Here is a 16,558-nt window from a genome sequence, read left to right as displayed (position 1 = left end):
ACTTCTTTCACTTTACTACTCCTTCCCTCTAACCCTTGTCTTCTTCGTTGGTAGAGGGAAGTAACTCATGAGACACTCTCAGGGTCCCCTCAACACCCACCATACCTGCTGTTTGGGACTCCAGTCATCAGCATGAACAGGGAAATAAAGTCTGCCTCCACTGTGAACCTCTAAAAACTATGCCAGGTCCTCTGATTCTAAATTCCATTTTCTTTCTACTATGTCAGTGCCTCTTATATTCATGCCAAATATTCATTTTTGTGCCAGGTGCTTTCTTTCCCATAGTCTTTAGGGAAGGTTGGAGGAAGGCAAGGAAGGAAGAGGACAGGAAAGATTCTTCTGCCTAACGACCTCCAGAGTGTGAGCACCCACTGGCTTTTGGGATGTTTTCCCATTCTCAGGAGTATATATATATATATAGTCTCCCTGGCCACTCCTCTGGAGAAGCAATGTCCGAGGAACAGGGACACATTACAGGGCTGCTGAAAATGAGAACTTCCTCTTTATTCCACATATGGAAGCTGGTTTCTGCAGCTAGGTAGGGAAAGGGCTTTGGCCTGGCCCTACCTCTGTGTGGGTCCTAGAGATAAGGGTCTAGATTATGGTGACAAGGCCTTCCTCCAGGTGGGAATGAAAAGTCCTGACCTCCAGTCAGTCTCAAATTAGGGGGTGGGGGCAACAATATGGGGCAATTCCTTGGTAAGGTGAATATCAGCTTGGGGCAGGCTCTTCCAAGCGAGTTCTAAGATCCCATACTGAGCAATGCCCCTGGGAAGCATGGTACGGACGTTATTCTGACCTGGGAGGGACACCACTTCCTGGAACTCCAGAGGACCTTTAGGTTTTTGAGAGCCACTACAAAACAGATGATAGAACAACCGCTCCCCAGGAGCTAGCTCTGTGGCATTTAGGGCCTCCATGGAGGTGATCTCTTGGGACTGGGGTTCCTCTCTCAGTAATAGCTCCTGTAGCAGCATCTGGATTCGAGGTGACTTAAGTTGGTACAGGTCCATGAGTTGGTAGAACTGTTCCATCCAAGCAGCATGGTCTTTTGCATATCGTTGCTGCAACATCCGCAAGACATAGTACAGAGCCACAAATGTCTCCCAGAGAGGCACCTCTTCCTTTTTCTTAGAGACGGGCTGTACCTTCTTCTCCAGCTTGGGCAATTTGGGAAACCTGCCTTTGTCCTTAAAAACCCAGAAGTCCTTTTGAAACATCAGTGCTAGGGTTTGTTTTTCCACAGAGGCATGGGCACCTGTGAAAATGTCTCTTGTGGCAGGATAGAAGTGTTGCATCTCCATCTCCTTGAGAGCAGCAGATACCTGCTCTGCCCGTGCACTCCGGTAAGGCTCTCCTAGAAGATGCCAATTTACACCCTTTGGGGTCAGAATCTGTTGGGTATCTAATGGGGACGTTGGTGTGGGGACAGCCAAAGGTTTTAACCAGCCTTCCTTTTCCTTTCTTTTTATAGGTGGGATCACTTTCAGGTACTTTGGATCCATGGGCTCCTTACTGGGTTTTGAGATCCGTGTACTTCGTGACTCCAGGACCTGCTTGTGACGGTTTACAATAGCTTTAAGTTGAGCCAGATGTATCCAACCTAAGTTTCCCTTTGAGGTGAGGTCTTTGAGAAGCTGGCACAATCTGTGGAAACTATCCCTAGAAAGCTGTTCTCCTGCCTCCATCTGTTCTAGGACATGGTGGATCCACTCGATATCTGAGAGTCTTACCTGAGCACCCTTGTCCCAAATTTGGGGCACAGGTAATTGTACCTCAGTCATTCCTTTCAGATATGGATGATGCTGCAAAATCCACTTCCACTTAGGCTCTAGTGGTTTGCCTTGGAGTTTGTGAGCTTCTATGGTCTTCCTCAATATTTGAAATAAATATGGAGTCTTTAAGCCTGGCTCTGGGGACTCCAAAACTGTATCCAAAAGTTGTAGAGGTCTGGGCTTATATTTCTCCAGCAGTTCTCCTTGTTTATCCCTAAACCTTGACTCTGGAAGTATCCTGGATGTCTCAAGTGCTCTGGCCTTGTCTTCCCAGGATACTTGTTTCATAGACACTGGCACTACTATCTTCTCTTGCTTGCCCAGAGCTACGGAGATCACTTTCTTGGAAGGGATTTTCAGAACTTTCAGCTGTAGAGCAGTGTCTTTGATATCAGGGATTCTTTTTCCAATAGAGGGGATTATTTTTCTTCCTTTTTGGTCCTTTTGTTTTTCTACTGGTGACTTAAATAACTTTTCTTTTCTTATGATCTCTTTTTCCCATGATCTTTTCTCCTCTTCTTTCTCACTCGGACTTTCCAACTCTTCCTCACTCAGACTTTCTGACTCTTCCTCACTGATGCTTTCCTCCTCCTCCTCTTCAAACACTTCCTCTTCCTCCTCCCCTTCTTCCTTCTCCCCTTCCTTCTTCTCTTCCCCTTCCTCCTTTTCCTCCCCTTCTTCCTTCTCCCCCTTCTGCACCTTCTTCTTTTTCTTCTTCTTTTTCTTCTCCTTCTTCTCTTTCTCCTTCTCTGCCTCCCTCTTCTTTCCCTCCTCTTCCTCCTCCTCTACCACCTCCCCTTGCTCCTCTACCACCTCCCCTTTGTTTTCTTCCTCTTCCTCTTCCTCCTCCTCCTCCTCCTCTTCTTCCTCTTCCTCTTCCTCAGACAAACTCTCTTGTTCTACTTCACCTACTAAGCTTTCCATTTCTTCAGAAAGGCTCTCTCTGCTTTCCTCATGACCAGGAACTTCTTTCTGTGGTATATCCATGGTCTTTAGCTTTCTTCCTTTTTTCTGTCCCAGCAGTGGAATTACCTCCTCATCCTCTGTTAGTTCCTCCTCCTCCTCTTCCTGTATGACCTCTCTCTGTTGCCTGGCCAACCTGCTTTCTTTCTCCGTTATTTTCTTCTCTTTCTTTATCATTCTTTTCATTTCCTTGGCCAGTTTTCTCTGTTTCTTAGCCAGTTTCTTCTCGTCTTTGCTTATTTCTGGTTGTTCCTCAGAAAAATCCCACTCTTTGGCATCAAGTTTGTTTTGTTCCTTGCTCAATTTCCTTTCCTTAGCAAAGAAGTTCCTCTTCATCTTTGTCAACTCTATTTCCTCCTGAGTCAGTTTCATTTCTTCTTTGGTAAGGTCTTGAAGTGCCTTTAAGATTTTGCTGCTCACTTTTGACTGTGGCTTGGCAGCAACCTCCTTTTCTTTAGCCAACTTCCTCATTGCTTTTGCTAGCTTCCTCTCTTCCTGGGCGTATACTCTCCCTCCTCTGGTAAGTTCCAGTTTTTCCTTGGCAATGTCCCTTTGCTCTGTGGCCAATATCCTATCCTCATACCTCAGTATCTTCTCCTCTAGTGACAATTTTTTCTTGATTAGTTCTAGTTCATTCTTAGTCAGTCTTCTCTGTTTTAAGGTTTCATCAGTCTCTCCGGTGGAGAGAATTTGCTTTCCCTCAGCCAGCCTTATCTTCTCCTGGGCCAGTCTCTTAATTTCTGTGCCCAGTGCCTTTTCTTCCTTGGTTCTGTCCCAGTCTCCTCTGAGCAGTTTTAGTTCTTGAAATACTGTCCTCTTCTCCTTAGCTACTTCCATCTTGTCCTGGGCTAGATTGTGCTGCTTCTCGGCCAGACTCTCCTCTAATTGGGTCAGCTTTTTCTCTGCTTCAGCCAGCTTCTGCTTCTTCTGCAAAACTTTTTCCTTTTCTTCTATCAGCCTCTTCTCTACCTGAGCAAGTTTATTCTTATACATGTCCAGTTTCTCCTTTGCTTGAACTAATTTATTTCTGTTCTGGGTGAGGTTTTCTTTGACCCAGAGGAAGTTCTCTTTCTTCTGAGCCAATTTCACTTTCTCCTGAAGCAGATTCTCCTTCTCCTGAGCCAAAGACTTCTCCCTCCAGGCTACTATATTCTTGTTCTTTGTGAGTTTCTCCTTGCTCTGGGCCAGTTTTTCTTTTTCCTGGGCCAGTTTTAACTTGTTCTCCATCAGTTTCTTCCTTTTCTGGGCCAGCCTTTCCTCTTCCGCAGGAAGTTTCTCCTTGTCCTCAGCCAGTTTCTTCTCTTCCTGGATCAGCAGTTCTTCTTCCAGGGCCAGTGTTTTCTCTTCCTTAATCAGTTTCTGCTCTTGCCAGGCCAGTGTCTTCTCTTCCTGAGCCAGACCCTCCTCTTCCTCAGCGAGCTCCTTCAATTCCTGATTCAGTTCCTCTTCTTTCCGAGCCAGTTCCTCCTCTTCCCATGTCAGCTCCTCCAATTCCTGGGCTATTTCCTTTTCTTGCAGTGCCAGGTCTTGCTCCTTTTGGGTCAGTTTTTCGATCTTCTTGACCAATATATTTTTTATCTCAGCCAGCTTCTCTCCTTTCTTTGCTATTTTCTCTTCTTCTTGAGCCAGTTCCTCAAATTTCTTAGCCAGTTTCTTCTTTCTCTGGGCCAGTTTTTCTGCTTCCTGGCTTAGCTTTTCTTCTCTTTGGGCCAGTTTTTCCTCTTTGTAGACAAACTTCTTCTCTGCCTGGACCATTGTCCTGTCCCTCTGAGCCAGCTTCCCATATTCCTTGGCCAGTTTTCTTTCTTCCTGGGCCAGTTTTCTCTCTTCCTGGGCTAGCTTCTCTTCTTCTTGTGCCAGCTTCCTTTCTTCTTGGGCTCGTTTCCTTTCGGCCTGGGCTCGTTTCCTCTCGACCCAGGCCTGTTTATACTCTTTTTGGATCTGTCTCTGCTCTTTTGACATTGGCTCTTTTTGTTCTCCCTGTTCCTGAGACAATTCTTCTCCTTCTAGGGCCAATTTCTCCTCATCCTCTCTGGGCTTGGCTTTTACCTTTTCCCAGATCTCTGCCCACTCATCCCATATCTGCTTCTTGTCCTCATCGAGCTTTTCCTCCTCTGAGAGTGGTTTCTTTTCATCCATTTGTGGTTTCTCCTCTTCCCCAAGACTCCTCCTGTCCCAAGCTTTCTTCCATTCATCCCACGACATCTTTGTCTCACCATGGCCCTGTTTCCACTCATCCCAGGACTTCTTCCACTCCTGCCAGGACAGCTTCCTCTCATCTGTAACTGGCCTTTCTTCCTGCTTAGCTACTTCCTCCTTTGGTTTGGCCACTTCCTTTACTGCCTGACTCACATCCCTCTCTTCTTTGCTCACTTTCCTCTCTTTTTTATCCCCTTTTATTTCCTGCTGAACTTCTTTCCTCTCTTGCTTAAAGGGTTTCTTAAATTTCTTCTCTTCTTTCTTTGGTATTTGTTGTCCCTTAGTTAGGCCATCGGATTTTAAAAAGATAGCTTTCTTTTTCTTGCCTTTTTTGAGAATCACCTGGGTTTCCTGCAAGTACGGCATGTCCCTTGTTTCCTCTTGCACCTGCTCTTGCACCTCTGGTATCTCATCCTCCCTTTCGGTCATTATGTCTTCTCTAATTGCCCCTTCATGAATAAAAATTGGTTTCTCCTCTGGCCAGGCTACATCCCAGTCTAGGTCCTCAAGCAGAATGTCACTTTTTTTCTCCAACAAAGGGCAGATCTCCTGAAAAAGTTCCCAACTGGGCCGCTTATCTGCCAGTACCTCCTGAGCCATGGTCACTAGTTCCATGTTTAGAGCCTCTGACATTTCTGTTTGGGAACCAGATATTCTCAGGGTCATAAGACGACATAGATTATCTCGCCATGATGCGCCATCTTCAGTGGTGGCCTTGCGGCCAGGCGCTCCAGAGGCACCCCGCCCTTTGGCTTTCAGCTGCTTCACGACTCGCTCTTCCTTTACAGCAGCCAGAGATTCATTGATTGTAAACTTAGCTTCTTTTGTCTTCTTCTTGCCCCTCATTATGGGTTTCTGAACTGTTCTTTTCTTGCCTTTTCTGTCATGTATTTTCCTCAGCAGCTTCAGGGTCAATGCAAAATGGTCCTTTGAGGTGTCTTTCTCTGGAGGTTGTTCACCATCTTTTGAAATCTTTACTAAACTGATGGTTGAAGACACTCTAGAATGGGCGGCTGTATCTTCCACCAAAACTGGTGCAGCTTCACTCTGGTCAGTTTCACCCTCTAAGGGACCCGGCTCTTTGCCAGCCTCTTTTATCTTCTTGAGGGTCCGCCACAATTTTCGGGCTGCAGGGAAGACCAGGAAATGGAGATAAGGAAGGCATGGGGGTGCCTAGATCACATTTTTCCCACTAATGGTATGAGCTAAGAGGAATTGTCATTTTAAAAAAGTAGCAACAGAAGGGGGTAAGGCCTTTAAAGAAAAAGGACTCCCCTTACTGTATTCCAGTGCGCCCCCCCCTTCCAAATCCTACGGAGATAAGCCTTGGAGTGTCCCTGAGTTTGGGTAGATTCTTCCTAGGAAGTTTCTTTCTATGAAAAGATCTACTTATCTCTAGTCCTACATGGTTGATATCTCTTCACCTGTGTTAGCCCTAACTACGTTGCCTCTCAGGGACCCTTAGGCATGAGCCAGATCACTCCATACGTACTCTGCTTTTTGCCCCCTGCTCGGCCCCGTCTTTGGCCTTTGCCAGGCTTGATGGCAACTTCAGATTCTTGGGGAATTCTGTCAGATTTCTTGGAAAGGGATAAATGTGAAGAAGTCTTTGAGACCTCTAAAGAAAAAGCAGGCTTTTTGTGTCCCTCTGACAAGGTCAGGTTTTCATTCAATCGCTGTTCCACTTGATTATGAAGGATTTGGAGATCTGTGGCCCGCATCCCCAGCAGATGATCTAGGGATTCCTCTCCAATCATTTCCTGCCTTTGAAAGTCAAAGAGAGGAAAGACCATGGTGAATCAAGGACAACAAGAAAGAGACGGAAGGAACTGCTGTGCAACAGGCAAGGGGGCCTGGCATAGTGGCCAAAAAAAGACAGTATATGTCAAGGTAAAGGATGGCGAAGAAGAAAGAAGTCTAGAAAGCCAGGTGGCAATGAATGGTGTGTATGGGGACAAGAGGGGTAGGAGAAAAGGATGAAAAGGGGAACTCAAAAGGTAGGGGACAGACAGGAGCAAGAGAAGAAATGGAGACAAAGGAGCAATCAGGATTGTCAGGATGGTCTAGGAATGGAAAAAGACTATGAAAGATAAAAAGGACAGGAAGAGTTAATGGACAAGTATGAAGAGATAGTGAAGGAAGGGTAAGGGAGAAGAAAAGTAGAGACTAGTCAGAAACTGCAGAAGGCACAAAGAACTTACTGCATCTTCCGGAAGGTCTCTCGGTTCTGGATCAGGTGTAGGAGTGAGGACTTAGAGTGGACTCCAGTGTCAGTCATGAGGCTCAGGGCCTTACTCCTCACTCTTTCATCCTTATCCATCAGTCCTTGGGCCAGTGGCATGGCAAAGAGATGAGTAATCATTCCTAGACGCTTTAGCCCTTCCCAGGCTAGCTCTCGGATCAGTGGGTTGGAATTGGTGGTATCATCCAGTAGACGATGGGCTGTTTCAGAGCGCAAGGATGAAGACACTTCGTAAGAAGCAAAGATTTGCCCCAATGCACCAATACAGCACTGGTACTTCAGTGGAGAAGCGTGAATCATGATGCAGAGGATTGTCTCCACCAGACTATTAATAGCTATTTCACTCATCTTTCTCCCTAGCCAACTGCGATTTGCTGAGTCTGTAAGGACACTGTAGGTTATATCCTTGGACATTCTCATTTCTAGGAAGCTTTCGTCTTCCTTTTCCTGTGTATATGGTTTGAAATCACTGAGAGCTCTTACCTTTCTGTGCCAGAAGAAGAATTGTTGGGTCTTGTCCCATTCCATCTCCTGCATGGGTGAATGCAGGTTGCACTGTAGGTATATTGGACTACCCTCTGGCCAAAGACGGGCACGAATTACTGAGTTGGGGATGTAGCAATCAGGGGCTAAGAGCCATTTCCTCCCATGACCAAAGTAGCATTGCAATGTTTGGTAAGGGTTGAGTCCATCCCAAGAAGTCAGCTGTAGTTGGGGAGGAACCACGTAATGAGGAGGTTTGCTCACATCTGTCTGACTGGTTTCCTCTTCATACAAGGAGTCATATCTGAAGGCAGACAGTAACACAGTGCTCCCCTGCTCATCTTCTTCTATGACGTGTGGCACTGTATGGTCAAAGGCAATGGCCCGCTTATTGACAAGTTTCTCCAGACCCACTAATTCCTGTTGCCCTTTTCCAAGGTAGATATACTTGGGCACAAACATGGTCTCAAAGGAGAAGAAGAAGCTCGGTGTGAAAGGCTTAGGGGCCTCTAGCACGTCATCTGTCATGCTCATAAAGGAAAGGCGAGCCAGCAGGCTTGGGTGAAGCAGTTTTAGACAGGACACCAGATAAAGACTCTGGTTAAAAGTCACAAGCAAGTCACCCCGGTCATTTGCAAAGCAGAGTGGGCCAAAGTGCAGTGATGAGTCCAGCATAGCTACAAGTCTACCATGGAAGTTCCAGACCCGGACAGACCCATCAATACCACCCGTGACAAAAAGACTCAAGGACAGGCAGACATCAAAGGATGTGATGGTGCACTGGTGCAGAGGCAATGTCTCTATAAACGATGAGCCTTCCTGTGACTCAGAGGACAGAAAATCATGGAACTTCCAGAGACGCAGGCAGTTAGTCTCCGTAATGGCACCTACAGACTTGGGCAAGAGTATCAGGTGTCTTAGGTGACAGCTGCTGAGAATGCTGGCAAGCGGTTTCAAATGGACTTTCCTCCCCTCAAGCACAGCCTCTGATAGGTGCACGTAATTATCCATTCCATAGGAACAGAGCAAAGCATTTTCTCGGCTACCAAGAAGCCCTCCAGATAGTGTAGTGAGTGCCAGGATAGGTCCGAAGTGCATGAATTTCTCTATTCGGGCACAGTGGTGCTGGGAAAGCACTCTTACCATACCACTCTGGTGTCCAGAGAACATAAGTCCCTGTAGACCCCGACCCAGGTGAAAATCCCCATAAGCCAGGCATTGCACCCAGTCTTGAGAATCCGGTGAAGTGCACAAGAGATACTTGGCTGGGCAAGGGCAGCGGGTCGTGTCAAACACCAGCACCTCTGCATTGCCTGTCGCTACAAAGAGCTCCTCTTTTTCTGGGTCGTAAGCCCAATCCACAGCCTGGTCCAGGATCGAGAAGGGCCAGGTAAGAACCAGAAGATCCCCGGTTAGTGGGGACACAAAGTGCAATAAGCCATCTGCGGTAGTGCACAGGATCCGGAACCAGTTATCACCACAGCGGACCCGACGCAGCTGCTGGGCAGCAGAGCTGAGGACGTTGAAGAGGCTATAGAAGCAAGGCAGACGGCGCAAGGAGAAAGTATGGGTAGTCTGGCAGAAGAACGTCGTGTTGTCAATAAACTGGAGCCTGTACAGTTCCTCATCAAGTTCTAGCCGCCGCAGCATGTTCCCCGAGGTCAGGCTCCACTCCTTGATTAAGCCTTCCTTGCCAGCTGTTAGCAGGGTGTGGGCCTCTGGCCGGCTGCGGATACAGATCACTGTTGACACGTGCGCCTTGAAACTGTGGAGGTAGTTTCCCCGCATGAGGCCCCATACTTGGATTTCCCCAGTCTTATTTCCGGCATAGAGGAAGTCCTGGTCAAAACAGGTGAAGCAGCAGGTGATAGAGGAGCCACTGGTGGTGGAAGTGAACCTCTGAACCTCTCCAAGCTGGCCTTGGCCTTGGCGCTCAAGGACCCTGACCACCGTCTCACACAGCGCTAGCAGAGAGCCATTGGGGCCATTCAGCCTGATGTCCTGGACAAGCTCGTCACCAGGCATGGGAACCGTGTAGGCTATCTGGAGGCCCTTGCCACTCCTCTCGATGCTCCAGGTGACTACTGCCCCCAGGATGCCCGACAGAAGCATTTTCATTTCTGGGTCATAGCAAAGGCAGTTGATGTTGAAGTGACAGGGCACTATACCCAGGGGTTTGAATGACCAAAAGTGGTCCCCAAAGAGCCGCAGGAGCAGGTCACCACAGTAGACCACGAGGATATGAAAGGAACCTGTGTGGACCATGGATTGGATGGGCGGCAGTCGTTCACTCATGGAGAATGTTCTCTTCTCGACCAGGTCCTCAGATTTGCTCTTCATCCATACTACGGCCTACAAAAAATAAGATGGACAATGCCTTAAAAAGTTAGTAGAAGGGGAAAGGGCAAAATATTCAGCTATTTTCCTCTGTGCTTGTGCTGAAGAGGACTTGGACGGCTCTCATGTGTTTTTACCCCTTGGTTATGGGAATTGGAAATCTGTAGAAGCAGGAAGCCTGCGACCCTTTCTCTAATGTTGGCCTACTTTAGGGGACCCAAAAAATCTATTCAGGGAGAGACTGTAATTGGGAGAAGTGAGGAGAGGGAACCCTAGATCTAGGCAATTCTCATTCAAGAGGTAGATTTCCCTTTGTCAGTTGGGTGAGAGCTTAAGTGGGCACAGCCCCCTGTTGAATGAGCTAAGAAGGAGAAGAAAGGCTCGGCAGTTTTACCTGTATTTCTTTGGAGCTTGTCACCCAAGAGAGGGAGGCAAAGAAGTTGGCCTCACTGAAGTAATGGCATATAAGCGGCATGTTTTGAGGATGGCGAGACTCTCTGAACAGTATCTGGGACTGGTCGCTCAGCACAACCACCTCATTCTTTGGGTCTTCTGACGTTTGCTGGAGAGAGGCATGGCATGAAACAAAGAGACCAGGACACACGTGTGCTAAATATATTCTCACACAAGTCACAACTGAAGCATTTCCTGAGGTCATGCCTCATGCCTGTTATACCCACACACGCACAACTTATCACTTGTAGGATACTAACACCTCACAAGCAAGTAACACATGCCCAACACAAGAGAGAACCAAACCGTTACAGGGCCTAAATGGGCAAATTTCACAGTGTGGGAAAACAGATATTCTTCTCAACATGTCTGTTCACTAACACTCCCCCCTCTATCTCTACAAGGTACATAGGTCATAAAAGACACATTTTGCACATTACCCAGGCAAGTGCGCCACCGCAGACCTACATGCACTGTAACAGAGCGTGACAAAAGTCAGCGCCACTTTAAAGTCTTTGGCACTTAAATGTGCACAAAGTTAAGACTTTAACACCCTACCTGGCCTTTAAACTTGACAGAGGAAGATATTTTATATGCAGTATGTATTATTCCGCAGTGATAGAGCAGGTGCTAGGACACACGTGCCTGGGATGGTTTACACAGAGCGAACCAGAGTGAAACTGAGGTTGGCAGATGTCCTGTCGGTGCCTTCTCCCTTCTCTTTTAGAAAAATATCTCTCCCCAAAAGGTTGGCTCCTCTGACAATGCTCTAAAGTGTTCACCTTCCACTATCAAAATGTACTCACAAGAGATCCCTAGGCCATTCATTTGAAAATGGATGGCCCACTTCCTACTAAGGTGACAAGTGTCTTATAGTCTACTGTGCCTGCTTCCTGTATCCCTGGAAAACCTATGCTCCTCTGAAGCGCTCATAACTATCAAGATAGATAGAGGCCAATAACATGTTTATGTCCTACATATGTATTACCTTGCTTTTATGTATGATGTCATTTATGAGATATTTAAAATCCTTCCACAGGGGAATGAGTCTCGTGGAAGACATCACATTGATTATTCCCTGGTCCTCCTCAGGACCGTTGCTTAAAAACCTGTGGGAATCCAAAAGAGGCCAGCTTAGCCATTACTACTCTTTGAGGAATTAGGACTCAGGAGTCAAGATCCATGAACTCTTGTGTATGGAACACTTTTTTGAACGTCAGGAACTAACACAAGACACACATTCTCATTTAATTCTCACTGAGGCCCAGTGAGGTAGGTATAACCCCATTTAATAGATGAGGAAATTGAGGCTTGGGGAGGGTGAATAAAAGAGTTGAGGATTGAATCTTAACACTGGCTGTTATAACCCCACAGGATATTATGGGTGAAGGAAGCAGGGAGGGGGTCTAGAAAGGAATACTGTCACGAACAAATAGCATTTCTTTGCTACTGGTGGTGTGTCAAGAGAGCATTTGCAAGGGCTTGGAGTTCCCAGAGTGTGGTCTCTGGACCTCATGTACCAGGATTCCTAGGGAAAGAGTCTTTCCTAAAATACAAATCCCTAGGTTCTGTCCTAGACCTACTGACACAGAACCATGGCGGTGGGACCCACAGGCCTTCACTTCTAACAAGTCCCCTAGGTGATTCTATGGACATTCATGTCTGACTACTGAAATAGGAAATTGAAATGAGAGGGCCTCTAGGACTAAGAGTCAGACCCTACCTTGTACTACTGGAGAAAGGATTTAGCCCTCTGGCTTTGCAGGCTTGCCCAGGCTTGTGGAATCAAGTAGCTATCCTACACATGATGCATCGGCTGTTCATCATCATCTTCCCCCTTTCCGTCTCCTTGGCCTTCATGAAGACAAACCTCTACTTTTCCTTCTTGGGTTGAGAATGTTACTTATATAAGCCCCCCTCTGTCAGGGGGCATTCCTGGTCTGATGATGGGCTTGTGTTCTTTATTTGTAAAATGTTTGCCAGCCTTGCCTGCTTCACAGGATTGTTGCAAAGATCAAAAAGGATAATTCCTGTGAATTCATTTTTAAGTATACTCTGAAACAACAAACAGTGATTCCCGCTGTTTTTAGGCTGGTTTGGTTCTCAGACAATTATTTATCTTTCCAACCCATACTTGGTACTTTTCAGTTGCTCTGGAAACATGACAGCTAAATTTATAGTCTGGCCAGCAGAGGGCAATGGAGGCCACCCTTGTGCCTGCCAGATGAAGGAAAACTGATGAACTTTAGGTTTGAAGTAGCTCCTGCTAGGGTGAGACCCTAGGCCAGCACTAGGAACTTGTTAGAAATGCAAATTATTGGGCTCCACACCAGACCTACTGAATTGGTAACTCTGACGGTAGGGCCCCCAAGTCAGTTTTACAATCTCTCTGATCTTAAATGCACTCAAATCTGAGAACCACTTACCTGGAGTAATTGGGAGTTCAGATCAGTTTGGCCTGGACCTCCTGAGGTAAGGTCAGCAGAACCCACCCTCTGGCACTGCTAAGCCCAGGCCCTCTGTTACCACAGAGACTTGGTGGCTGGATTTAGGGGAAGTAGCAGGCAAAACGTGTCGTCCTCTCGTGTATAGAGTGGGTTAGATCCACCCTCCCAAAAAAGTTTTCACATCACTTCATTTCGTCTCAAAAGAATCCCGACAGGCAGAGAGTATTATCTGCATTATAAATTATAAGGAATATGAATTCAGGAGGGGAAAGGGATGTGTTCAGGCTACACGGGACAGATTCAAGACTATGATTCAATCCATTGTTCAGGATTCCACTACCATATCAGAGGAGGAAGAGGCTCTGGCAGCTGATGCCAAGGAAGCTCTCTGACCCACAGACCCACTAATGGGAACTGGTGGCTGGCTGTCAGACACTAACATCCCCTCTGCCTCTTTCTACTCTCCCCAAGGCTGCATGCTGCCCCCCTGCCATACCTTTTCCCATTCTATTCCCCTGTACCACTCCACTTGCTGCTCCTTTGGACATTTCTGGAGCCAGTGTGAGCTGCTTCATTCCAATCTTGCACATTAGTGGATGGCCCAGTGGGCCAGGCCCTTCAGCTCACATTTACCCCACTGGCTCCTCCTTGAAGCCCCAGAGCTGCTCAGAGAGTAGTCATTTGTAACACATTTGTGGTCATTGCCATCAGTTTGCATTGTTTCTAACATCTCCTCTGGATCCAACATTCTCTTGGCTAGCCTGCAAAAAGTAAGCGGTTAGGAAGGACCCTTTGGGGGCACATTCCTTCAGAGTTAGTAAGAAAGAAGGTCTTCAAACCCCAAGCCTCTGTGTTTGTTTGTTTGTTTGTTTGCCATTCTCTCATTCCCTATATACTAGCTTCCTCAGGTCACCCTCAGAGGAAACCTCTCTCCTAAAGTTTCCTCACATTTGACTCTCCAATCCCATTATCTGTCCCTAAAAGCTGGAGTGAGCTCCAGATGCCTTAATTCCAATAGTCTTGACATTTTAATATCTTGATAACCCAAAGATGATCTAATGGGAGAATTCAAACCCTGCAGTCAATTTAGGGGAGTTAGTATTTGGGGCCAAGGTTTGGTATGTCCTACTGACTATGGAGGCCAACCAGGTCTATGACTGGGCACTGCACTACATCCTTTTCTTAGCTGCACTCTCCAATGTGATGAGATGGAAGGCCAGATTCCAGCAAGTCCTGCCTTTGTAATAAAGAGAATTGGCTCTAGGGGGCACTGCACTCCATGAGACTCTTGGGCTCCTGGGCTCCCTTAGGGTCACTGTGTGGCTAGGTGTATGACCTGGAGGGCATACAGTTCTTGCCCCAGAGAGCTTATAGTTCAGCAAGGAAGGCAGACATCAAAGAGTAGTCATAAAATTGATTACAATGAGAAATTCTGAGTGATGGGTTATATTATTTGAACTTTTCTGCAACTTTTAATCTTCTCAAGGTTAAAACAGATTATGCTATAGATTTGCTTTTAAGAAGGAAAGGAACAAAGCCCTGTGAGTACATATAACAAGGAGACTTGGCCACCCAGAAGGAGGGTGATGTGTGCTCCACACATTGAGATATGTCCTGCATGAACCCCATGGCCTCATAGGCGGCTCTCACATTATAGGACAAGGTTACAGAGAACTGGCATCAGAAGGGCCTAATTAGGGATCCCTGGGTGGTGCAGCGGTTTGGCGCCTGCCTTTGGCCCAGGGCACGATCCTGGAGACCCGGGATCGAGTCCCACGTCGGGCTCCCGGTGCATGGAGCCCGCTTGTCCCTCTGCCTGTGTCTCTGCCTCTCTCTCTCTCTCTGTGACTATCATAAATAAATAAAAAAAAAAAAAAAAAAAAAAAAAAAAAAAAAAAAAAAAAAGAAGGGCCTAATTAGTCAGGGGGGCTGTAATGCCAGAGGCAATCTTGGGAACTGATTGGGCATTTTAAATATATTGTTTCATTTAATTCTTTTTTTTTTTTTTTAAAGATTTTATCTATTTATTCATGAGAAAGAGAGAGGCAGACACAGGCAGAGGGAGAAGCAGACTCCATGCAGGGAGCCTGATGTGGGACTCGATCCCAGAACCCCAGGATTACACCCTGGGCCCTGGTCTCAACCGCTGAGTCACCCAGGCATCTTTGTTTCATTTAATTCTTATGATGATTCTATGACTTAGCTAGCATCCTCCATTTAAACAACTTTTTTAAATGGACATGGTAAAAAATATTCAAAAGATAACCAAGGAGCGTATAATGAAAAAGTCACACATGAGAACCTATCCCTGCTTCCCCTTCACAAAGATAGCCCTGGCTGTGTCTTTCTACAGGTGTTCTGTACATACTCAAGCATATATGTAAAAGGTATCCTTCAAATGGTAATGCACTATATATACTGTTCTGCAGTGTTCTCTCTCATCTAATATATCATAGAGATTAACTCATATTAATACATATAGCTTGGTCTCATTTTTCAGCAGTTGCCAGCAGCATGGTATTGATCATTTATTTATCCAAACTTAATAATTAATGGACATCGGACAGTTTCCAACCTTTTGCCACGACAGCCCACACCACAAATGAGTATCTTTGTTAATGCCTCAGTTTTAATTTTATTTCATTTTAAATGAAATTTTAAAATTGAAGCAATGTAAACATAACTATTTGGGATATATTGGGTTAAATAAAATATTAAAATTGATTTCACCCGTTTCTTTAATTTTTTAATGTAATAATGAAAATGGCATATGTGGTTGCATTATAATTCTGTTGGATACTCCTGTTTAAGATTGTCCCTGTCTGGGAGTGGTCTGATAACCCCACTGGTCTTAGGTCCCTCCGTTTAGGAACCCAGTTTGTCCTGACTTCCCGGTGTCCCCATAATCACCCAACCTGGCAGGAAGTAAGCGCTTAACACATTTCTGTTGAATGAATGACCCTCTGCCCTCTCCCAGGAAGAATATATATTTCCCAGCTTCAAGTCTTAACGGAGCATCTTCTTGGAAGAATGAATGAAGTGGGAATGGTATTGAGTGGATTTTCTTGATAGAGGACCTTGCACTTGAGCCAATTTCCTCTTTAATCCCAATGGAGTTGGAGTGGTTAACATCTGTTTTTTTTTTTTTTTTTTTTTTTTTTTAAAGGTTCGGATTCTTGATTATGTCAGTAGGTGGACTAAATCTGAACACAATTCCCAGGCGGTCGGTACTCAACAAGCAGTAGACACCCTCAGAATGTGTGATCAACGGAGGGTGGCTAACAGGGCCTCCGGGCAGCCTTCTGGGTGGTGGTCCTGAGGCTCCCGTGGAAGCAAGAGCTCTGGGGCTGCCGGGGCCGGTGAGGCCACCACACCCGAGGCCCCTACACACTCGGCCGCCCGGCCCTCGGCGTGGGCAGGGAGGGCGCGCCCGCCTCTTCAAGGCTGGGGCCATCCATGCCTGTTACCTGCGACGACAGGAATCCGGACAAGGGACGGGTACGGCGCGTGTGGCGACACCCGAGAGCTCCTATGTGAAGGAGCAGACCTAGAAGGAGCGCCTGGCTAGCGACCTTGGGGATGCTGCGGGAAGACTCCGCGGACGGAGCGGTTAGCCCCCCAACCCCGCGCGGCGCAGAGTGACCGAGGCGAAGGGAGGG

At 46.6% G+C, this 16,558-nt stretch overlaps 1 protein-coding gene across 3 annotated transcripts; it reads right to left on the bottom strand.

Annotated features, from left to right (window-relative positions):
* Window positions 1-483: 483 nt before the first annotated feature.
* Window positions 484-16,538, bottom strand: WDR87 (WD repeat domain 87). 3 transcript variants are annotated; one of them, XM_072779586.1, is made up of 7 exons: window positions 16,367-16,538; window positions 12,879-13,128; window positions 11,441-11,561; window positions 10,394-10,561; window positions 7,139-10,014; window positions 6,430-6,701; window positions 484-6,064 (listed from the first exon to the last, which is right to left on the bottom strand). In XM_072779586.1, exons 3-7 carry the CDS (start codon window positions 11,513-11,515, stop codon window positions 663-665), a joined length of 8,793 nt encoding a protein of 2,930 aa, XP_072635687.1. In that variant the 5' UTR covers window positions 11,516-11,561; window positions 12,879-13,128; window positions 16,367-16,538; the 3' UTR covers window positions 484-662. The 3 variants fall into 3 exon arrangements, with proteins under 3 accessions (XP_072635687.1, XP_072635706.1, XP_072635697.1); XM_072779605.1 differs by lacking the exon at window positions 11,441-11,561; XM_072779596.1 differs by lacking the exon at window positions 12,879-13,128.
* Between the last annotated feature and the right edge of the window lie 20 nt (window positions 16,539-16,558).

Source organism: Canis lupus, chromosome 1 (assembly GCF_048164855.1).
Source record: "Canis lupus baileyi chromosome 1, mCanLup2.hap1, whole genome shotgun sequence".
NCBI lineage: Eukaryota > Metazoa > Chordata > Mammalia > Carnivora > Canidae > Canis > Canis lupus.
The sequence above is the reverse complement of the archived record's forward strand: the minus strand, read 5'-3'. Positions and strand labels throughout refer to the sequence as shown.

Bases quoted from the DNA above. Each gene is read 5' to 3' on its own strand.
- WDR87 (XM_072779586.1), bottom strand. From the start codon at position 11,515: ATGTCTTCCACGAGACTCATTCCCCTGTGGAAGGATTTTAAATATCTC. The intron at 10,562-11,440 runs GTAATACATATG...GCCTCTCTCCAG, and splicing joins ACATCATACATAAAAGCAAG to CAAACGTCAGAAGACCCAAA. The intron at 6,065-6,429 runs GTACGTATGGAG...TCTTCCCTGCAG, and splicing joins AGCAGGGGGCAAAAAGCAGA to CCCGAAAATTGTGGCGGACC.